This window comes from Alosa alosa, chromosome 24, assembly GCF_017589495.1.
Source record: "Alosa alosa isolate M-15738 ecotype Scorff River chromosome 24, AALO_Geno_1.1, whole genome shotgun sequence".
In the NCBI taxonomy this organism is placed as follows: domain Eukaryota; kingdom Metazoa; phylum Chordata; class Actinopteri; order Clupeiformes; family Clupeidae; genus Alosa; species Alosa alosa.
Window position 1 is genome coordinate 19973763 of NC_063212.1, and position 25000 is coordinate 19998762.

General features: G+C 44.5%; 1 protein-coding gene across 1 annotated transcript in view; it reads left to right on the forward strand.

Annotated features, from left to right (window-relative positions):
• LOC125289129 (adhesion G protein-coupled receptor L3-like) overlaps positions 1 to 25000 on the forward strand; it is a 294210-nt gene that overhangs the window by 101276 nt on the left and 167934 nt on the right. Inside the window, exon 4 of the mRNA XM_048235824.1 lies at positions 9765 to 9978. Coding sequence (XP_048091781.1) covers positions 9765 to 9978 — 214 coding nt within the window. The remainder of the gene's footprint in view (positions 1 to 9764; positions 9979 to 25000) is intronic.

Genomic DNA, 25000 nt, shown 5'->3' on the forward strand with positions numbered 1-25000 from the left:
TCATCTGTGTGTGTGTGTGTGTGTGTGTGTGTGTGTGTGTGTTTGTCTGTCTGAGAGAGTGAGTTCACAGCCAAAATTTTTATATATTCGTTTATACACACACACACACACACACACACACACACACACACACACACACACACACACCGCCGCCTCAATTCCTGTCTCTCATCCACTTCTTCCTCTATACTATCATCCGTCCCCAAGAGTAACTAACAGCAGAAAGCAGCTACTGTGCGACTAATGGACACGCACTGTGCCATGCCTGAGACAGAACTGGGCCGGAGCCGTGCCAGATGTAGGCATTATCCAGGGACGCCGCTGCTGGTGGACTTTCTGAACGAGGCACTGGCATGAATTATGAAAGCCCCCCACTCATTATTAGTATAATGCAGTCGCCCTTGTAAATGCTACAGAAAGCTGTGTACCCACCACTAACAGCACCCCCCCCCCATCCCAAATTTTGACGATGGCCCCTAGTGACTCCAGCACTATGTGCTTAAACAAACACCCCACAGAGAGGGAGGGGGCATGACAAAAGGAGGAGGAGGGTTTACTGTCGACCCCCCTCAAAGACAAAAACACACGGCTGTTTGCTTTTCAATTATCACCCTCTTATACCCCCCCGTCTCTCACTCTCTCTCTTTCTCTCTCTCTCCGTCTGAGATGGCTAAAGTTACCCAACAGGGGACACTTGTCAGTTTTTATCACGGGCGAGGCGTTTGACTGTGTGGATGGGAGCGTGCTCTAACTGATGAGTTGCAGAGACATGGAGGTATACATATGCATGAGGCCCGAGCCGTTCATTTGCACATTTTAATAAATCCGTGTTCTTCATTATATAAGTAAATAGGCCCGCTTTGAGACATAATTGGTATTAATGCATGCTCTTCATAGCCTTCGGATATGAGGCAGCCTTGAAATGGCACAATGAAGATCTAAGGGTATGGGAGAAGGGGTAATTAATCCTATCCCATCATGTTACATTGATTTAATGATTTCAATTGATTGTTATAGTATCTGATTGATTATGGTTCTGTTTCTGCTTGGCTATATTTTCTAAACCCGTAACAATTCTGGCAAAATCTGCATGTAGATGAACATCTATCTCTCTGCACCGAAACAGATTATGTTTGTGAATGTCGATGCTCTTGTTCAAAGTCCTCATCTCCTGCACGTACTCAAACCGGACGGGAGGCACCTGTCTACTGTAGTGTCCTCAAAGTGAAGGGTTTGGAAAGAGGGGCACTGCAGTTGTTCGTAATAAAATGTGTCTACACTCCCAATGCAAAGTACACCACTCCATTGAAAAGCCAGCAAGCATTTTTTTATTAATTTTTTTGTGAGCAGACGTGTTCACTGTGTTGGCTGAGTGAGGTCAAAGCAGACAAAGTATTTGCAGAGCCATTGACAGACAGTAAACGAATGGCTGCCCACTCAGGAGGAAGCCACTTGCTAGCCTGCGTAGTTGTTGCTGACAACTCAAATTCTCTCTCAGCCACCCCCCCCTATTCCCCGTCCCCAACCCATTGTGTGTGAGGGATGATTGTGTTTTCATTGTGAATGTGTCTGACATTGCACCCCCCCCCCACCATCTCATCTCCACTCCTCCCAGCCCTTGTTTGACTGCATTAGCTGTACGTCTATGTCGTCGCAGTCGCTGTAGTTGCCAGTGTAAGAAATTGCTGAACCGTATGATATCCCTTTGTTTCCTTGCTAGCGTGATCATGAGCAGAGGCCTCATCTTTTTAATTCCCTCTCTCTCTCTCTCTCTCTCTCTCTCTCTCTCTCTGGTCCTCTACTCTCTATTTCATTCAGAGATTTCTCTGTCTCTTTATTCTCTCTGTCTTCATATGGGGGGGAAACAGAACTTGGTGAAATGTTTTGTTCTTGGTCCCTCTGTGCACAGTGGTTCAGAAGTCACACAAAAAGAACATTTTTCTTTTCTTCGGGTCTCCTTAGCCCTAGTTATGAGGCTTGTCGTGTTGCCTAAATGTGTCCTCAACTCATGCCAGTTTGAAACCAATGGTGTTGTTCCCAGACTTACCCCTATTAGCATTGGCCGCTAACTCCACAAAAGCCCCACAAGACGCAGAAAAAATAATTGGACATTTTAGGGGCTATACTACAAGAGGAGAGGAATAGAGCCAGAATATTTCACAGCACCACGGTCGACACAAACGCATTCTCGCTAACTGTGTGTGTCGAAAGGTGCCAGATTCATCCATCTAAACCCCTTTGGTTAATGCCAACATCTAACAGATTCACCGCGGCCCACACAGAATGCCTTGTGCTTTAAAGAATTGGCCAAAAACATGCATGAATCCAATTTATTGCTGGAAGTATGCTGTGGATGTGGCCCGATGCAAGCTGATGTTCCTCTCTCAGGCATACTGATGAGATGCGTTACAGGGCTTTGGTAGACAGGGAGACAGCACGGTCCATTATTTATTTCAGTTAAATTGTTGGGAGAATACTAAAAAAAAAGATGACACCATCCCAGAAAATGTCATTTTCAAAACTTAGTTTCCCTCCCATTAAATTAAACTTTAGCTGCGGTTGGGCATGCTTAGCTACTTATGGGCTGCACACCTACTGCAGTTGGAACACACTCATACACGGGCACACACACACACACACACACAGACACACGAGACACATACACACACACACACACACACATATATATATATATATATATATATATATATATATATATATATATATATATATATATATATATATATATATATATATATATATATATATAAAATATATATATATATATATATATATATATATGGGTGGTTTGAACTGCAGTAAATCCAGCCACCAGTATCTGCACAGGTGCCAGATAAAAATTTAAGTAACTCCCGGTAAAATCCATTGTGGTTAAGTTGTTATTCGTACAGTCACTGGAGGCCTGACTGCTGGTGTTGATTGTGTGTGTGTGTGTGTGTATGTGTGACTGTGTGTGAGTGAGAGAAAGAGAGATTGTGTAAGTGACTAAGTGAGCAAATGATTGTGTTTTCTTGGTGTGTGTGTGTGTGTGTGTGTGTGTTTGGTCGTTCGAACTGCACCTCCCAGGGCTAATTTGTTGATGTGCTGAGCTAATTTTCTCCGCCTGCCCTGACAGCGAGATTGACAGGTGAGCCTCATGTGTTCACACATTGAGCGCCGGATGCCTCCAAACACGCGGCTTGGTGGGGTGCCAAGGTGTTAAGACGTCTCAGCGGAGGGGAAGGTGAAACAAAACAAATAGCCCCCTTACAGCCATACGCACGCACGCACGCACGCACGCACACACACACACACACACACACACACTCACACAAACACACACGCACAAACACACATAAAACCTCATGCAAAATGCTTTCAGACACCAACCACCCACCCCTGACGTACACTCAGACACACACACACACACACACATGAACCCTCATGCAAAATGCTTTCACATGCCAACCACCCTCCCCTGACACACACACAGACACCTACCCACACACACACAGTGCCCCCACACGCCCCAACACGTGTCCGAGAGCTATGTTAGCCGCACTTGTTGTGGCGCAGCAGCGCTAATTAGCTTTGCTGCTTCATTGGTCATGGCATCAGAAGCCATCAGTCAGATTGGAAGGGCCCCTTCTGGCCCGGGGACACGGCGCTGAACAATGACTCCCATTCAGATTAGCCTTCCTGAACCTCCCCGTCCCAGTGCCTTCGAGTGGAAGCTAATTAGCCAAGCTACGCTCATCCAGGGCTGATGCCGCTGTGAAAGTGTGCCCAAAACAGATGGGAGGGTGGCAGGAACAGGGGCTTGATGATCGACACAGCTCAAAGAGAGTTATTGCGGGAGGCCAGTTTTTTGTTATTTTAGGGAGGAGCAGGCGGCGTGTACACAGCGATTAGCCAATCCAATGTGGCGTCTATGTGTAGCTGCTAGCATTCTGTGACGCTAGCGTTGAGAATTTTAGCTTTGGATAAAAGCATCTGCTAAATGAATAAATGTTTATCTGTCTGATAAAGTGTGTGTGCGTAGAAGATACTGTCTTAGCGCAGTGTCAAGAGAAGGACGGAATTTTCCGTTAAAGGAGGTGTTGGGTAGGGGGTGAGGGGATTGGGTAGTTGTGAGCGGAAGAAGGTGGGCCTGTTTCTGTTGGTGCTAATCGAATAACGACACCATGATTCATGCACTAATTAATCACAGTGTTTGTGAGCACAGCAGAGACGGGAGTAGGGTGGGGGAGAGTGTTTGATGTGCGCTAGCGACTGAACCCAAACACCCCTCCCCCCCCTTCTTCCATTCCTCATTAATTTAATTTCATCATAGCTCATTTAAATAACCCCATCCCATCCCTTCCTCCCTCCCTTGCACTCCTCTCTCTCTCTCTCTCTTTCTTTTACTCTATCCCTCACTCTCTTGCTCACTCTGTCACTTTCTCTCCCCTCTTCTCTCCTCCAGTCGTATACACACACACACACACACACACACACACACACACACATTTTATGGAAATTAAAAGCCTCCAACATATCATCTTTGGTAACACTTTGTCATCTAACCTCAAAATTGTAATACACTCTTTGTTTTTGCATGCATTAACGTAGAGCCAAGTCTTGATGGGGGGACTGATTAAGTAGAGTATATGCAAAATGCAAATAAACACATCAAAGGACTAAAGTATGCTGAATAGTGTGTGTGTGTGTGTGTGTGTTTGTGTGCCCCCATATGAAAAGTGTTAAAGTAAAATTACCCTGATTCTATTAGCGAGGGCTTTCTTTATTAAACTAATGAACTGTTTAAAGAAATGAAACACACACACACACACACACACCCACACACACACACAGGCCCAATCTCTTGAGTTCTTTATGAACATTGCAAATTAATTTGTTTTCTTCCTTACTGTATTTAACTATGAATTTAAGCATATATCTCATAATGTGTTAAATTTAGCTTGATAACCTTCTCTCAACACTCTCCCCACCATCCCTATTATTTCCCTCTACCGCCCCTCTCTCTCTCTTTCTCTCTCTTTCTTTTCTCTCATCCCCTCACTCTTGCTCACTCTGTCACTTTCTCTCCCTCTTCTCTCCTCCAGTCGTATACACACACACACACACACACACACACACACACACACATTTTATGGAAATTAAAAGCCTCCAACATATCATCTTTGGTAACACTTTGTCATCTAACCTCAAAATTGTAATACACTCTTTGTTTTTGCATGCATTAACGTAGAGCCAAGTCTTGATGGGGGGACTGATTAAGTAGAGTATATGCAAAATGCAAATAAACACATCAAAGGACTAAAGTATGCTGAATATGTGTGTGTGTGTGTGTGTGTGTGTGTGTGTGTGTGTGTGTGTGTGTGTGTGTTTGTGTGCCCCCATATGAAAAGTGTTAAAGTAAAATTACCCTGATTCTATTAGCGAGGGCTTTCTTTATTAAACTAATGAACTGTTTAAAGAAATGAAACACACACACACACACACACACCCCCACACACACACAGGCCCAATCTCTTGAGTTCTTTATGAAGCATTGCAAATTAATTTGTTTTCTTCACTTACTGTATTTAACTATGAATTTAAGCATATCTCCATGTGTTAAATTTAGCTTGATAACCTTCTCTCAACACTCTCCCCATCCCTATTATTTCCCTCTACCGCCCCCTCTCTCTCTCTTTCTCTCTCTCTTTCTCTCTCTCTCTCTCTCTTTTTCTCTCTCTCTCTCTCTTTCTCTCTCTCTCTCTCTCTATCTCTCCTCTCTATGTCTCTTCCTTTCTCCCTCCTCCCTCCTCCCTCTTCAGTATTCTTGTGCTGAGAGATTAAGAGCGGGACATGTGCCCTCCAGGGCCCTGTTTTGGATGGTAATGATGAGTTTTAAATGTCACTGCTCATCACGGCTAGCTCTGAGGGGCTCTGGGCACACACAGCCATGCTGGTCCCTCCTCCATAAAACACACACACACACACACACACACACACACACACACACACACACACACGCCAGTCGCAACCTCTTCAGACCTCCTTCAGGGCTTCATCCCACCATATCTCTTTGATACATTTGGACAACTCTGTCTGTGTGCGTGTGTGTGTTTTGGGGAGATGAAGCTCAAAAATAGCTGAGGAATTCAGGAGTGGTTGTAATGCCCCAACAAATTATTCTCCCTCATCTCTTTTACAAGTTTAACTTTTTGTCTATGACTTACAGTATACCTAAAAAGTAATCTATTGTGGTGATATATATATATATATATACATATACACACAGACATATATATATATATATATATATATATATATACATATACACACAGACATATATACATATATATATATATATATATATATATATATATATATATATATATGTATATGTATATATGTCTGTAAAAAACAGACATATATACATACATATATATATATATATATATATATATATATATATATATATATATATATATATATATATATATATATATATATATATATATATATATATATATGTATATATGTTGTACATGTATATGTATATGCATATGTATGTGTGTATGTTTATGTGTGTGTGTGTCGAAAGAGATGGACACCCTGGAGCTGCTCTTGCTCTCAGTCGAATGCCCTAACTGGGGCTCTCCAAAACTTTCTTTTCTTGCATATTCAGCAATATAATGGAGAGAGTTGAGGAAGCCTAATCTGCAGTGTGCGTGGAGGAAGATGTGCTGTAGGATAAGCTTTTAAACGCGGCTAACAGATGGGGAGAGAGCGCACACACACACACAGCTCTCTCTCTCTCTGTACTACCATTAATATTTTAGAACGTGTCAGAAAGTTTGGGAGAACTACTCTTTTTTTTTTTTTTTCTTTCCCATTTCAGTATCAGTTTGAATGCTGGATAGAGGACAAAAACTTCTTCGGTCCCAAATGACTGCACTAAATGAAAGTTCCGAAACCAAATGTTTTGTGAATGTTTTGGTCTGGAGAGATGAAGGAGTGTTTTTGTTTATCTAGAACCACATGTCATGATCAGGAACTGCTTGGATTCTTCTCCGCAACCACACACAGTGTTTTTGCTTCTCCCCTTGTTTCCACTACACTATTTGAGAGAGAGAGAGAGAGAGAGAGAGAGAGTCACTGAGCTGTTCATGTTCTATCCCAAAGAAAGACAATCAGAAAGACATTGCCAAAACAAACAGATGGCCGAACATGTTGTTGATATTGTTGATATTACAATCAAAACTCTGTCTCTGTTTCAGAAAATAAAAATCCTATCAACACCACCGTGAGTAAGTGAAACTGAGTAAGAGTGAGAGAATGAGAATGTGAGGAAAAGATGGAGACTGTGTGTGTGTGTGTGTGTGTGTGTGTGTGTGTGTGTGTGTGTGTGAGAGAGAGAGAGAGAGAGAGAGAGAGAGAGAGAGAGAGAGAGAGAGAGAGAGAGAGAGAGAGAGAGAGAGAGAGAGAATGTGAGGAAAAGATGGAGATGTGTGTGTGTGAGAGAGAGAGAGAGAGAGAGAGAGAGAGAGAAATAGAGTGGATCCATCTACCTAAAGACTGACAAGCTCACAGTGGCAAGCCAATCCAGCCCAAATGTAATTACAAGAGAATTGTTGACAGGCTCAGTAATTCAAGATAGTGCAGGCATTTGGTTACTTGCTTACATTAGCTGATTTTCTTCCCTCTTCTTTTCCTTTTGTACACAGGCTAGTGAGATGGTTTCATTTGACACTCGCTTCCTCCTGGGGTCCTCTGTGTGTGTGTGTGTGTGTGTGTGTGTGTGTGTGTGTGTGTGTGTGTGAGCTCAATATGGATACATCAGCTTGCTCGTTCAGCAGTCTGAACCTGCCTCATTAATAAAACACTGAAATCACTTTCAAATAGGACAGGTCACCACACATGGCAGAGGTCAAAGAAAGGAGTGGGGGGGGGGGGGCAGTGTGGGAGAGTTCGATTGCAAAAATATTAGACTCACCAGGCTCTCATGAATACTGGAATGCATGTGCTATCCCACAATGCATTTCAACCTCTGTGATATCAGCAGTGTATGGTGTGAACATGTTTCAAATGCACTCCTGTGTAGGGATTTGTTTCCTACTTTATTTTTTCTTTTCTATTTTGTCAGACCCTGTGCACTGCTTATCCCCTCTATTTCATTCATTTATTTATATTTATTTTCACTCTTTGGCTCCTCCGAAAAGAGCTTGGGCGGATGAGATGGGGTGGATTTTGTGTGCTTATCATGTCCCCTCAGATTTAGAAATTCACTAAATCAAAAGAGGAAGGAGAAAGAGAGAGAGAGGGAGAGAGAGAAAGAGAGAGAGAGAGAAAAAGAGAGAGAGAGAGAGAGAGAGAGGGAGAGAGAGAAAGAAGGTGGACTTATTTCTTTTCTGATTTAAAAACTTCCTGGATGAGTCGCTCTTGCCAAGACGCGCTCTGCTTTGTTTTGCTTATTCTGACATTTCTTCCCTCCCTGCTTTTCTAAACAGTCCAGAATCCTTTGATATAGCAAAGCCAGATTGATCAATTTGGACTGAAGAGCGAAGCAATTGGTTTAAGGGATCCATACGGCGGCTGCATATGATAAAAAAAAAAAAGTCTATTTTAGCCAAACGTCTATTCATAAATCCTAGTGTTTATGCATTTGTCAATGGTCTGGTGGGAGATTAGTTTTTGCGGCATGATTCTATCCCTGCAAGCTTAATGCCGAGAGATGTTGCTCCCACTCTCCCGCCTTCAACTACAGCAGTACGGAGAAGAACTCTGACTTTTTGAAGCATGAAACATATATTATTTTTTTTTCCCGCTTTTTTATTCTGTATGCCTTTGAACACAAGCCTGAAGTACCAAGGTGTGCATTTTCTTGTTCCATTTATGCTGTTGAAACGTAATGATACAGATCAGAGACTTTCAAAGATGGCGGCTTTTCCAGATGGTTAAAGATCATAGTGATATCTCATCCGTTATGCCGCCGGTTAATGGGGGCTCTGTTGTGGATGCATATATATATTGTATTTCAGGCCGAGACGTAAATTATTAATAAGACACAAATTGACTTGTGCAGTCTTCAACATCGTGTCTCATGCTGGCACACTTTTCATAGTGTATTCCTTTTCATTTCAACATTGAGAGAGAGGTTCAAAGACTGTGAGATTCTAAATTCTTAAGAAATATTCACACTTGCTGGGGTGACTGCAGGAATGCATTTGTGTGTGTGTGTGTGTGTGTGTGTGTGTGTGTGTGTGTGTGTTTGTGTGTGTCTATCCTTACTTGAGGGACATGATCTTGTAAGTGTGTGTGGTGTCCCCGTGCATTTTTAAATAAGTTTGTATTGATTTATTTGCTTATTTTTTGTCAATAGTTGACCTGTGACATGCGGAGAGAGACCGAATAGAGAGTTTCAGAAATGAATTATCCTGTCTTTCTTTCTCCTCCTCCCTTCCCCTCTCTGTATCTCTCAATCTATTTCCATTTAGTGTGAATTTAAAGCAGAGCCATTTAATGGAAAATAGTCTTCCTCAAGAGTGTGTGTGTATAGCCGCATAGATCCTGACTAATGAATCATGAAGCCTACCTCTCTGTGTGAATGAATGCATGTTTTGCTCAATGTATAATTTTTTTTATTTTTATTGTAAAGTGCATTGAGACAATGCTGTATGGTGGTTTTGCACTATAATTAATAAATTGATTGGTGGATTGATCAGTAGTTGACTGATTGATTGACTGATTGATATATCTCTCTGTGCCCACAGCGTTCAGTCGTGCGCCAGTGCCCATGGCGGTGGTGAGGCGGGAGCTGTCGTGCGAGGGTTACCCCATCGAGCTGCGCTGCCCGGGCACCGATGTCATCATGATCGAGAGCGCCAACTACGGACGCACCGACGACAAGATCTGCGACGCCGACCCGGCTCAGATGGAGAACACGCGCTGCTACCTGCCGGACGCTTACAAGATCATGTCCCTCAAGTAAGGATCGACACACACACACACACACACACACACACACACACACACACACACACACACACACACACAGCACAGTACACACATACACACACAGCACAGTACACACATACACACACAGCACAGTACACACACACACACACACACACACGCACAGCACAGTACACACACACAGCACAGTACACACACACACACACACACACACACACACACACACACACACAGACACAGACACACACACACACACACAGCACAGCACAGTACACACACACATGCATAATATGTTACCTGCCCAACACAAATAGTTCTTATATCATATTTGACATTTGCTGTGAGTATAATTATATGAATGCATGAGATGTGGCCCGCTGTAAGTATGAACATAATGTAGTACCAGCATGACTGTATAACACACAAAAAAAAAACTTCTATTTAGACAAACTGATCCTAGTGGGTCTTTGTGGAAAAGGTCAGCTCATGGGGTCAGTGCTCTGTTAGAAGTGCATCACGCAAACGCTCCAAGTGTTTTGTCTCGCCGATGGACTGTAAGATGCCAGAGGGCTTTTTTGTGGTCGGCAGAGAGGCCACGGCTTACTTGACCGGCTTACTTGTGTACACAGTGCGTTGGACTTGACCGATGCATAGGCAAACATGTCACGGCTGCTTTCAATGTGGTCAGTGTGCAATTGCGTAAGTGGTCAGACGTTGGTTGCTAGGCTAGCTCCGGGAAGCTCTATGTTTACAGTGCAGTTATGGATTGCTCATATAAGGTTATGGATCTTGTTCCTTTCACATATTGTGAGGATTTGTGTGTGTGTGTGTTGTTTTTGTTTATGTATGTATATGGGAGTATTTGTAAATGACAATCGATTTATTCAATGTAGCAGATACCTTTATCCAAAGTGACACAGACTCACTCCAGTTTGGGTTTTGGAATCAAACGGGAATGTCAACCTATAGTCAGTCAGTGATGGTACTGCTGTGTGTGTGAGAGTGTGGGGGTGTGTGTGTGTGTGTGTGTGTGTGTGTGTGTTATCCTCCATTGTAAGTGGTTGGAGTTGCATACACAGCCCTCCAAACACAGCATCTCGGCATCATAAATCCCACCGTCTCCGCTCGAGATTCATACCCTCTATAAATCCTCGCCGATGGAAATCGATGCCCCCATCGCCAGTCATTTGAATACATTACCACTTATTTGTCTAAATAAATTATCTGCCCCCGCAAAACGGCGATGCCAAGGGTTAAAACCCCGGGTCTGGAGCTAGCGCCGCACGCTCTGAATGTGCAGGTGGGTGTCGGAGAGATGTTGCTGCAGATCAAAGCATGTCGAGTTGATTCACCGCATCGCCTGCTTAGCGGAAGCTACCTCTATTATCCGCTTTGAAAACAGCCAGAGAGAGAGAGAGAGAGAGAGAGAGAGAGAGAGAAATAGAGAAATAGAGAGGGAGGGAGGGAGAGAGAGCATAAGACATAAGAAAGGAGCGAAAGGAAGGGATGGAGAAAGGGGAGAAAGAAGGGGGGAAATTGATCTGCTCTGTCGTCTGTGTTTCCCGCTGCTGCCCACACGCTAACACTAATCCCTCTTCCAGCGAATCGAACCTGAAGCAGCAGCGAAAACAACACCAACAACAGCAACACCACAAACACACCAACAACAGCAACACCACAAACACACCAACAACAGCAACACCACAAACACACCAACAACAGCAACACCACAAACACACCAACAACAGCAACACCACAAACACACCAACAACAGCAACACCACAAACACACCAACAACAGCACCACCACAAACACACCAACAACAGCAACACCACAAACACACCAACAACAGCAACACCACAAACACACCAACAACAGCACCTACAATGATGCCGCAGTAGCACTTGTGCTTGTCGGCTTCACGCATGGAGGCTTTGGAGGCTTGGAAGCTTGTTAGATCGGAGGCTAAGGGTTTAGAGTGACTTTGAGACGGGGGGGAGAGACTCTCGGCCAAGACACCGTGCAGCAACGAGCATCTCTTGTGTTGTCATGCTGCTGCAGATTGGTTGTGGTTAGTGAGGTTCCCCTCTTCTCTGTAAAGCGCTTTGGGTGTCTTAAAAAGCGCACATTGTAAATGTAATATGCTATTGTCGTTGTTGTTGTTATTGTGATGGGAGCAGAGAATAGAGGCTCATGGACGATTTATAAATAAAGGGTTTGGGGTAGTTGTGGATTTCAGTATTGGAGAGTCTGCCACAGATAAGGCTCTGATCCGGCATAAGTTTGGCACAGATTTGGTGTGAATCTGCTGCGACATCATCACTGAGTCAACCTGATTCTGGCACAGACCTGGCTCTGATCTAGCATGTGTATGGTGCAGTTTTGACACAGATTCTGTGCTAGTCTGCCGCAGCACTCGCACAAAGATCTGGAGTAAATCTGGCTCACATTTGGCTCACATCCGGCTCACATCCAGAGTGTGTCCTTCTGAGATCTGGCAGGTCTTTCAGCCGGTCTATTCCAGACGACAGGGGGATTGTTCAGGTGGGGTGAGGGGTGGGCGTTGGGAGGTGGGTATCTTTGTGGCACTGCTGGCATGATTGTGTCGCACATTAGTATGTGAAGAAAGCCGAAACGAGCCATGTCTCCTCTCAGTCTCTCCCACTTGGCACGTGTCAGGGAGACTGTGTGTGTGTGTGTGTGTGTGTGTGTGTGTGTGTGTGTGTGTGTGTGTGTGCGGGCGTGCGGGCGTGTGGACAAACGCCCTCAGCCACAGGAGGATGCCACAGCTGTTGCTAGGATCCCAATCTGTAAGCCTGTTAAAGAAAGAAAAAAAAAAGAAAGAAAAAACATGGGATTAGAAAGACGAAGTAAGAGGGGAAGAGGAGAGGGAAAGATGGAGTGAGAGAGGAGAGGGAAAGTAAGAAATGGCAAAAAGGAGAAGGGAACGAGAGAAAAGGAATGGGATTCAAAAGGATTGAAACTCCTACTCTCTCAAAACTCTAGGTGTGAGACACAATGAAGAAGTCTTGAAAGAGAGAGTTGCGTGGAAGGAGAAACACACATTGGCACCATGTTTCCGGAGAAATCTGTCGTTGTCGACAGCATAATGAAGTAGAGAGATTAGCGCCAGTGTGGACAACACACACACACACACACACACACACACGATAGTCCCCTGGTATGCTTTTGACAGAGTGCTTTTGTTAAGCGTATTGTGATGAATGCTGAGTACAGCCATCAGATTTGTTTGGAGTTATGCAAGAATTCATTTGCATATGAAGAAATAATGCAAGAGAGAGGGAGAAAGGGAAACAGAGTGGCTGTGTACATCTGCAGAAAATAAGTTTTTCTTTCGTTCTTTTTTTATGGTATGTTGTGGCCAGATTGCTTGTGTTGCTTTTGCACGACTGTGCGGCCTATTTTCCATTAAAGACAGTGGACAGAACACTTAATGGAGTGAGATGGGAGAAAAGAACACAGCCGAGTCTGCTCAGCATGTGTGTAGTACAAGGCTGCTCCCCTCAGGCTGCATCTCTCTTCTCTCTCTCTCTCTCTCTCTCCCTCCCTCTCTCTTCAGCTCATTCCCTCCCTCTCACCCCCCTTCCCTCTCCCTCTTTCTCCCTTTCTCTCTCCTTTTCCCTCTCTCTCCATCTCATTCCCTCCCTCTCGCCCCCCTTCCCTCTCTCTCTTTCTCCCTTTCTCTCTCCTTTTCCCTCTCTCTCTCCATCTCATTCCCTCCCTCGCCCCCTTCCCCCCTCTCTCTCTCTCTCTCTCTTTCTCTGTCTTTCTCTCTCCTTCTTCCTCTCTCTCTCTCTCCTTCTCATTCCCTCCCCTCCCTCTTCCCCCCTCCCTCTCTCTCCTCTCTCTCTCTCTCTCTCTCTCTCCAACCCTCTGTTGTCTGTCTTGGCCACACGGCGGTGGTCCTCCTGTGGGATTCGGGGGTCTGTCTTTGTCTTTCCCTGCGGCCAAGGGCCACCTGCTCGTCCCCCTGCCTCTGACGTGGCACCGGCTTAGTCACCTCAGTTGACTCCATTAGTGTCAGTATCTCAAATAGTACATTAGCCTAGACAGTGGTTTCATGCATAAAAGAAATAAACAAATATGATGGAGACCTAGACACACTTCACTAATTCATTTATGATTAGTATTGGTTAAATCAGTCTATATTGCCAGTTAGATACAAGTGCTCTTGAGTGATTGCTGGATACCATTTCTCTCTGAACAGACTTAGATTGTCAGTTTGTTGACAGAGAGACAGAAATGGTTAAAGAAGTGAAAACTGAGAAAACCAAAAAAGATTACATATATATAAAAACAATAAATAAATTGTATGAATGCATCAATAAAAAGAGAGGTATGTGCCTGAGATTCAAACTCTGACGTTTCTTTCCCATTTCTGACTGAGAAATTGTTGATGCAAGACACACACACACACACACACTCTCTCTGTAACAATGTTTTTTTTTATCTAAGTGAAGTGAAAATGTGGTTCTGACCCACACTGTCTTTATAAGAAGCACACATTCTTCTGTAAGAGCATTTATCTAAAATGGTGGAACAGGGACATGCTTCCTGAGTACATTAATGGGTCTCAGGACAGACTTGTGGGCTTTTAGAGGATGTCTGTGTCTGCTTGACCCCGAGGTACACCAGGAAATAGCCCTGCTCGGTCCTGTTCTCAGAAAAGTTTGCCTTGTCATTTTCACCACATTGGCCTTGTGTGAGCAGGTGTTTGGTGTGTATTGTGTTGGTTTGAGCAGGTGTGTGTGCTGTGTGTTGTAAATGCAATGGCCTGTTTTTTTTTTTCCACTCCGTTGCATCAAGGTTAAACAGCAAGGTTCCAAAATATGGTTTAAAGTTTCACAACTGGCTTAGGTTGTTGTTGTTGTTGTTGTTGTTGTTGTTGTTGTTGTTGTTGTTGTTGTTGTTGTTGTTGTTGTTGTTGTTGTTGTTGTTGTTGTTGTTGTTGTTGTTGTTGTTGTTGTTGTTGTTGTTGTTGTTGTTGTTGTGTGTGTTGGCATGTCCTTCACGAGTAGATGGGCTGGTAATTTCTCATCTGAGATTCCTGGAACACCTCACCTAACCCCAGCAGTCTGTGTAATTACAGCACATTGCATTGTGGGATATAATTTCCCATATCAATGTCAAAAGAGGAGAGGGATAAAGAATAGGGGATGGATGGATGGATGGATGGATTTACTCAGAAAATATTTTTGTTCTGAGACATCCTGTCTCCACTTTTCCCAAACATACAGCATGCTCTGGGTGAAATTCTGTAGTTTTTTGATACCGAGGTGAGCCTGCTCTGGAGGTACGGAAGTAATTGCATCACTGTCACCAAATGAGCATGCTGCAGCAATTGTAATTGTTTGTTTGATCCTGATGCAACCTTTACGCAAGCCTTTATTTTTATGCCATATGAGATGTTGCTAATCCGTTACATTTCAACACTTTGTAGTCCTCTCTCAGCCTGATGAAAACAAAATACAAAAGAATAGGACTATATATTTTCTTCAGTGTGTGTGTGTGTGTGTGTGTGTGTGTGTGACAGAGACAGCGACAGAGAATGTGTGTGTGTGTGTGTGTGTGTGTGTGTGTGTGTGTGACAGAGACAGCGACAGAGAATGTGTGTGTGTGTGTGTGTGTGTGTCGCCGCGATCAGTCATCATCTCAGAACAAAGCGATCACCCCTCTCGGTCAGTCACCCCTCTCGGTCGGTGCGTTGGTCTGTTGTGCATGTCCTTCTCCTCCACGTTGCGTCATGGCTGTTTCATTGCGTTTCTTTGACCCACTTCAAGCCTGGAGGGTTGGGGCTTTGGGCGCGACCAGTCTTGAAGGCAAAGAGAAGCAGATTAGCCTGAGAATCCACTCAGTTCCGTTCGCCCTTCATCTCCTCAAAGCCCTGCCTCTGTCTCGGCCGGGGATGCTATGTCACTGGCATGACTTCCATAAACAAAAATGCTCGAGCATTTCCTCGGTTTGATATCCGCTGCCAGAATACTCTGCCAAGTTTTTTTTTTTCTTTTTTTTTTACATTTTTTCTTTTTTCCTCAAATGTTTTCTCATACTGTAGCAAAGTCTGTGCATATGTTAGCAAGGCAGTCCAAGTCAAACTTGTAACAACTTTATCTGTGTCAAATTGCGTGTTAATTGGATAGGTTTATTAGCGCCATAAATACAATAGAATAAAAAGCTTTTAAGGAGGAACGGTCTGGAATTAATCAAAGCAAATCACTGCCATCTTGAAAGCTTTGGAAAGGGGGGGGGGGGGGGTGAACGGTGAAATGCATCCATCATTCCATCCTGTGGTTCATTTGAAAAGTGAAAAAAAAAGAAACAGCAGAAGACGGCAAGAATAAAGAAGTCAGGAGGAAAAAAAGACGTCTGCTCTTCATTAAAACGTTGGAGCAATTAGGCTATAGCGTCCTGGTCAGCTTGGTCCGTAACCTAATATCAGTCACATATGAAGAAGCAAGTAAGCCTTGACCACCTGAGCTCTGAATAACCAGGGTCAAACTCTTGCAGATGCTCTCTCTCTCTCTCTCTCTCTCTCTCTCTCTCTCTCTCTCTCTCTCTGTGTCTCTGTATCTCTCTATCTCTCTCTCTCTCTTTGGGCTCGCTCTCTCTGAGGAGACGGCTGGAACAGTCATGGAGAGTTGAAGTACATGTCGAGCATTAGCCATCTCCCCTCTGTAATCCTTTGAAGAATCGAGAGCTCCATCTGATTTGTGCCCCTACTTCTTTTTCATTCATTTTCTTTCTCTCAGATCTTCACTAATCTCCACAACATTCCTTTAGTATTCAAATAAAGTACTAACTAATTAGAAATGCTTTGTTGTTTTGGAATGCAAAAAAAGGGAAAAATTATCTTAGTGGGGCACTTTCAAAGTGTTTAATACAAACTTCCATATTTCCATACCAACTGTCACCTTTTTTGAGTTATCTGGTGCTGCATCAAATCTCTGAAAAAAAAAGTAATTGCGCTTTCTCTGAAATCTTATCTTGCAAAAAGATTATGATGAATGTTCCTTGTGCTGAAAAAGTAGAAATCTAGAATGCTTAGTGAACAAAAAAAAAAAACATATTGAAGTCTAGAATGCTTAAGAGTGTTGGGTGTCTAGTTTAGAATGCTTGAGTAGGCAGGGAGTTGAATGTGATGAAAGAGCATTGCAATGCATTAACCTTTGCCTCTTTCCCATGGGTAGAACGCTAAGTAAAAGTCAAGCCATGAATGTTGATTGTGTGTTAATCTCTGACATCAGGCGTTCGTCAGATGAACTTTTGTCAAAGATTTCATATAAGTTCCCTAGATCACATCTCCTCTAAGTTTTAGTTCTAGTGTGTGTTTCTCAAGGTCACCCTCAGCATATGTAAACGAGTATAGAAAGTATTACTTCTTTGACTTCCCTCAGTTTAGCTGCGTGTTGTCTCATCGTTTAACAAAAACATGGCAGAAAGACGATTCATTATGTGACCTTGGCCGTTTCCACTAAACAAACAAACCTGTAGGCTGTTTGTTTTTCGGGTGCATGATAGGTCTTGGGGGCATTTTTCTTTCCAACCATATGGCCAACGAAAGTCATAATTCATGCTTTGGTATATGAGCTTGGCAATTAAAATCAAAGTGGATACACTCACCTAATAGCATACAAATGACTATTGAGTCGCGCCACCTGGAACCCATTTAGTGTGCTTGCCTTTGCTGCGCATTCATTCCGTCACGGCAATGCTATGCAGACGTATCTGCCTCTGAACATATCCACATCGTGGTGTTTGGTGAGCCTTGGTGGCCCTTTCGCTTTAGTCTACTTGTGTGATTAACAAGACAATAATAGAAAGAAAAAAAAAAAAAAAAAAAAACATGGCTCCCTGGGATTCCATGATTCCTTCGCCGCCACTGTAAAATCATATACAGGCCCAGAGAGCAACGTGTGAAGCGAGATCTGCAGGGAGTCGGAGAATAGAACGTTGGGAGAAAATAGGGAGATGAGGGGAAGGAGAAAGCAACGAGAAGAGCAGAAGACAGAAAATAGTCTTATTCCCCAGCGGAGTAAACAGCGGAGAAGGGCTGTGAGTGCAGTTGGATGTTTTTGATGATTACTTCGAGAATTTAAGGCTCCATCTGCACAAGCCCGCTGTCTGGGCTATCATCTCTCATCCCCTCTGGACCACTGTTAACTCTGTGCGTTTTCTGGTCTTTCACTTTTTTTCTCCATTTCTCTCCTCTCCTCCCCTCCCCTCCCTCTCTCTCCTCGTTATGACTCTTCTTCTCGTCTCTTTGCTGTCTCTTTTTTTTCTTCTCTTTCGTCTGTTTATCTTTTTGTCTCCCTCGGTTTTTCCCTTCTCTGTCTGCCGTCCACCTGGAAATGACATCACCCCATTCTTCCACCATCTCCCTCCCCAAACATAACCATCAACACCACTCTTTCCCTGGACTCCTTCCTTCCCTCTCTCCCTCTCTTCATCCCCCTCTTTTTCTCACCAGAACCATCTCCAGCACCCTTTCCCTGAATCCCTTCTTCCCTCCCACTTTATTTGCTCTGTCTCTAGCTATGACTATCCTCAACACCCTTTCACCAAATCCCTCCCTCCCACCTCTCTCTTTCTCCCTCTCTCCTCTATATCACCCTTTCCCCAAACACCTTCATGCTTCTCTCTTTCTTTTCCTCCCCCTCATCTTCTCTATTTCTCACTGTGACCATCCTCAACACTGTAACACCAAATACCCTTTCATTCCTCCTTCTCACTTCATCCTTTCATCCCTCCTTCCCTCTTTCTCACTTCATCCTTTCTCCTTCTCTCCTTTCTCTACCACCCTCTCACTGAATCCCTTATTCCTATCCTTTCTTCTCTCCTTCTCTACCTCCCCCTCTTTTTTCCTCTGTTTCTCACCATGGACATCCCCAACACCCTTTCACCACATCCCTCTTTCCCTACCGATCACCCCTTCTTTTCTCATTCTTCCCTCCCTCTCTCCTTCCTTCTTTCCTTCCCTCCGTCATCGTCATCATCCCCCCATCAAGCCCTTCCGTTCTCCTCCGCTTGATAGCAACCTGCTGCGGTTTCATTTGACCCAATTAGGAGACTTAAACCCAGCCAGGCCCAGCTCATCTGTGCCGCTCTGCGGATACTTCCGGAAGACTCCAACGCAAACGAGATGGTGTCTCGTTAGTGATTAAGTCGTCCTCTTTTTTTTCACTCTTCTTCTATTTTTTTTTTCCTTTTTTTTTTCTAAATCTCATTTCAAAAGCAGGGTAAGGCCAGCCAAAATCGGGTGAAAAATTATTCCCTATTGCAAGGAAATATTTCTGGAAGACTACCACACATGGGCGATTTGATATGTCCCTGGGTGGCTGGGAGATAACTGGAGGAGCTGGCATCTGACTACCGGATGGTCTGGATCCCTGAGCTGCCAAAACAAGCTCCTTTGGGACGAGATATTCCAGAAAGATATTTCACTTTGCAACCCTTCATAGAATATCTCTATCATGCAGATTTAACCTCCCGGTGTTCCATCCGCAAATGCAAAATGTGATTTTAATCTCCTCACATTTGTAGTGAAGTTGACATGAGGCAAATTCACCACAACTGGTTTGACATGGTGCCATTTTTTTAATGATATCTCAACCTATGGATTTTTGTTAGGCCAACTTATAATGGGGCCATCTCTCCTTTCTTTATCCCTCTTTCTTTTTCTTCCTCTTTCCCTCTCTCTCTGTCTTTCTCTCTCTCAATCTATCCCTCCCTCTATCTCTCTTTCCCTCTTTCCCTCTCTATTTCCCTCTCTCTATCTCTCTGTGTCACTCTATTTCCTTTTCCCTTTCTCTCTATCTCTCTCTCAATCCCTCCCTCTCTCTCTCTCCTTCCCTCTTCCCCTCTCTCTCTATCTCTCTTTTCCCCTCTGTCTATTTCTCTCTCTCTTTCTCTCTCCCTCTCTCCCTTGCCTCTCTCTCTCTATGATAAGAGCCCAGATGAATGTCCTCTGCCGTGGCAGAGAGTCTGCAGCTCCGTAATGAGAAGGAATGGGAGCTGTGTGTGTGGTTCAGTCTATTAGTCCTGGAGAGGGGAGGAGAGAGCACTTTTCCTCACAACGCTCTGATGAGCCTCAACGTCCGATAAAAAAACAATCGGAGCCCAGTCGCGGAGAAGGGTCTGGGAGACTCGTCTCGTTGGCCCATTTGAACATTTCTCTTCTTGCTCTCCTCTGTGGTTTCTCTCACTCTTTCCATCTCCCTGACTTTCTCTCATTCTTTCTTTCTTTCTTTCTTTCTTTCTTTCTATTTTTTCGCTCTCTTTCTCTCTATCTCGGTATATTTTTCTTGATGTCTATCTCTATCTACAGTATGTCTATCTTTAATCTTTTTCTCTCAATCTCCCTCTCTCATCCTCCTCTCTCTGTCTCAGCTCTCTTTTGAAAATCTTTCTCAATCTCTCTCTTAGTCTCTATCTCCATTTCTCCTCTCCCTCTTTCCCTCTTCTATCTCAATTTCTCCCTCTCACTCTCTCTCTCTCTTTGTCTCTCTCGTTCTGTCACTCTTGCCTTATTTAAATGTTGTTTCTCTCCCCCTTTCAAACGCTGCTTAACTCGAGTCTCTTTAATTAGACGACGGGTGTGAGTTTCCATCCGTGCATGTCAATGTTTCTGCCGCAAGTATGTGCGCATCCCCCTCACCCTGCATTTGTTCGGTGAGTCTAGAGGGACATTTTTCCAACTTTTTTTCTTTCTTTCTTTTTTTTGTTTCCTTCTCGAGCGTAGGCTGCCATACTTTTAACTTGACCTCCCCGACTTCGCCCCGACTGTTTCATCTTGCCCTTGAGAACTCCTCGTCGGAGGGAGCGAGTTAACTCGAGTCCTAATCTCGACTTGTGAGCGGCGTCACCCGGAACCTTCCGTTACTCCCTTCCACTCCCTCACCTTTCGAGTCTCTCTCCCTAAAATAGCCATCACATGATGCCACAGTCTCTCCGGTGCGGTGGTGTTTTAAATTGAAATAAAGTGACGGATTCCTCACAATGTTCTCGGCGGCTCCACTCTCTCAGTAGTGCGTCGAGCCTTGCGCGTCAGTGTGGGCTAAGCGCTGGGGTTTTTATGGATATCTGCTTGGGGAGGTTAGCTGGGGGAGACGTGGGGTTTGTGGGGAGTCGGAGGTTTTGGAGGATTACCCTTAAAGTCAGCCGCTCCCCATGAAAGAAATCTGATTGAGCTTAGCACACCAGCCGGTGCCACCACACGCCGCAGCCAAGGCATATTACATCAATGTACAGCGGCAAACCTCAAATACCTCACTCTGAACTACAATGCAAGAGGAATGTAGATTATGTCCCTCGGTTAGGTAGGGGGAAAAAAAGATTGCAGTCACAGATTGAGAAAGAGAGCGTGTCCGGACTAATGAATATTTGAAGGTGTGCGTAATGCAAGGTTTTAGTGGTTTCCTCCCAATAGGTTCATCCGGTCTCTCTCTCTCTCTCTCCCTCCCTCTATCTCTCTCTCTCTCTCTCTCTCTCTCTCACTCTCTCTCATGAGTCATCCGGTCTCACTGAGCCAGAGTGTGGCCTGACAGTCATGCTTCAGTGCCACAGCCATCGGCACCTGTTAGAGCTTAATGCTGCAGCCTGGCCTTGGAGCTCTGATGCTGCTGCTATTGTGGCTTCTGACGCTGCTGTCTTTCTTCCACACCAGCAGGGGGCACTGTGACGTGTGCACCCCATGAGGAGCCACTGCAGTGAGTTGGTTTAGCGCCATGCTGTGTGTGTGTGTGTGTGAGAAGGAGTGGTACAGGTGGTGGATGGGGGGTGGGGTGGGGGGTGTCGGTCGGCGGTGCAGAAGATGGGGGTGGGTGGTTTTCGGTTGCCCCCTCCCCTCCCAAGGTGCACCTCTCACAGGCTCGCGGTGACACAAGCTGTTCGTCTGGGAAGGCATCCAGGGCAAGCGACACTCCACAATCCCTGGGAGGTGGGCGTGTGTGTGTGTGTGTGTGTGTGTGTGTGTGTGCTCTCTCGTTCTGTTCTCTCTGTCTCTCCTGTTTTCACTCCCAGTCTCCAAACACTGCATACATTCTGTTTCTCTTTCCCTCAAAGGACTTGTACTCGCACTCGCACTCTCCGACTTCCTCCCTCTCCCCTCATCTCCGATCTCCATCTAACTCCAGTTCTTTCTTCTCTCTCTCTCTCTCTTTGTCTCTCTGATGGGACCTTGGAATTTATGTGGTGATATGTGGGTATGCAATGGTGAATGTGGGGGGGGGGGACTGTAGTGTTAAGGTGTTTTTGATCCATGCAATGGTTCAATAAAGGGGTTTTAAAAGTCAAAGTCTCTCTTTCTCTCTCTTTCTTCTCTCTTACTCTCTCACTGTCTTTCTTTCTTCCTTTCTTTCTTTCTCTCTTTCTCTTCTCCTCCGTCAAACCAATACAAGACATCTGTGTTTCGAGTGGCTCTGTGGGCCTGTTTGACTGTGGTCTGGACCTCCCTACACACACACAAGTATCCACTCCATTCTCTCCTCAGTGGTTCCCGGGGAAGCCCGGCGCACACACACACACACACACACACACACACACAGTCGTTCTTGTGTTATTGAACACCCCTAACCCCTGTTCCCCTATATAATCGTGGCCCAGCCAGGCTGTGCTCACCTGCTCTGCTCCGCTCCTCTTGTGATCTCGTAGCCAGCACTTCAGCGCTGCTATCTCCAGTTTCATGTATGTGAGTTTCCCCCACTAGCCCCCCCCCCCCCCCCCTCTCTCTCTCTGCCATGGGGACATAGTGTTTTAAGGTGGTTTTGATCCATGCAATTGTTCAATAAAGGGGTTTTAAAAGTCAACGTCTCTCTCTCTCTCTCTCTGTCTCTCTCTCTCTGTGTCCAGCTGCCTCTCCTGCAGACGGATAGAGAGCGCTCACTTGTTCTCACGGTTTTCGTGTGTGTGTGTGTGTGTGTGTGTGTGTGTGTGAGCGTGTGTGTGTGTGTGTGTGTGTGGACGGGGAAAGATCGTAAGAGGGAGTTAAGGATAGAGCGGTGCACATGACACACGTGGAGTATTGAGGGACAGATGGACACCGGTTCGGGTTGCAGGTTTTCTTTTTTTTTTTTCTGTTTCGTCATTAAAACGGCAACATGCTCTTTCTTTCATTTGTGCCGACTTGCCGCTCTAAAGCTGACTGGCTGCACTGAGGACTCTGTATGATTGGCAGTAGCGTGCGGTGACCATACATTTTGGTAGGGCAGAAAGCCTTGTCTATTTTTTTTTTTTTTTAATAGCCTATCATTTTGGGCTACATATTTTACATGACTTCGCTGTATGCTTAAATCATGTCACAGTCAGAAATGTAAGTGGATTAAAATTGTAGATCAGTAACCCATCAGTTAAGTTTGCTCAAGTTTCGTTCTCATCACGTTAAACCAGTGAAGCGAGCAACCGTTGTTGCTATGGGTAAACAAAACTACCCTTCTTGTGTTCTGTTTGGCTTGCTAACTAACTATCTAATATTTTTAAGTAGTTTGGTTTTATAACTGCAACTCAAAACAGTTGGGTGTCATGGATAATTGTCTGACCACTCGCTGTAGAACTAGGCCTATATTATAGGCTATATATATATCGTCGTATATCGTCAAGGTGCCCTGCCCCAACATTGCATGACACATTAAACTCAACGAGAATCGCCACCATCATCCAAAAGTTGATGTCAATAGACCAAAAATAGTTGGAAAGCCTACAGAAACTACAGATAAGTGACAATCACATTGTTAAAAATAGACTTGGAGCAATGATTTACTGAGGAACTATTTTTTGTGGAGGATGCTTCAGGTAATTTGTTGCCCCAACTGCCCATATGGACCGCACACACCTGATGATTGGGTCATATTTCAAAAAGTAAAAATTAAAAATAAAAGAACCCCATGATTAACACCTAGTTTAAGACTCAAAGAAAACTTCAAAGAAGATTTCCACTTAAAAAGTGGAAGTCTAGGCATATTCTATGTCTAGAAAAACTGACCAAGGTGTTTGTTATGTTGTATAGAAACAAGGTAGTCCTCTGGAACCATCTATCTAATTCGCACAGTTATACCCTGAAGTAGAGGGCTGGCCATCGAGGAGGAGAGTTCTCCTGATAAAAGACCCATCCGATGTGACTCCCCATGTTCCAGCTCCCGAGAGGGAAGGTCTGCTCCTGATCCTATTGCCTGGGATAATTAGTAGCCCCCCCACCCACACACACCCACACACACACACACACACACGCGCACACACACACACACACACACCCACACACACCCAATAACACAGTAAGACTAATGAGTACTCTGCCATTGGTGATTGCCTCATTAACATGGGTCTAATAATAACTCCCAAAAAGAGCAAGCTCTGTTTATCACAACATAGTGTTTCTTTCTGTCTTGTACTCGTTCCTCACTCCTAACCTTTGCAAAGGCGCTGAACTGGGGTGTAATTACAAGGTTTTCTGGTGATATTTATATGCGTATGACTAATGCCACAATTACATAATCTTTTCTTTTTCTTTTTCTTTTTTTTTTTCGCTGTCGCACTCCAGTTGAAGTTGCTTGTCTGAGTGTGTGTTTAGCGTCTTTCAGTGCAGGCGCGAGGGGGTGGTCTGGCTTTGCGCATGCACTCCAGTGTTCGGGGCCCCACATCAGCTATGTGCAATGTGGTGTCTCAAGACTGTGTGTGTGTGTGTACTGTATGTGTGTGTCAGTACTTGATGGCAGGGAATCATACTGTTATTCAGGATGTTTGATTTCTGATTTCCTCCAGTAGCTTGCATGCCCCCACAGTCTCCATTTTGTTGGTTAGAGAGACAATGAGGGGTGGGGTTTGATTGTGTGTGTGTGTGTGTGTGTGTGTGTGTGTGTGTGTGTGTGTGTGCGCGTGCGTGTGTAGACCTATTTCGCTTCAAGGTGAGTTGACTACGGATGATACACAGTATATCTCCTTACATCCTATGTATGAATGAACAGGAAATGAAAGATGGAGAAAAACAGACAACAGAATGGAGAGATGGAAAATGAGGGATGAG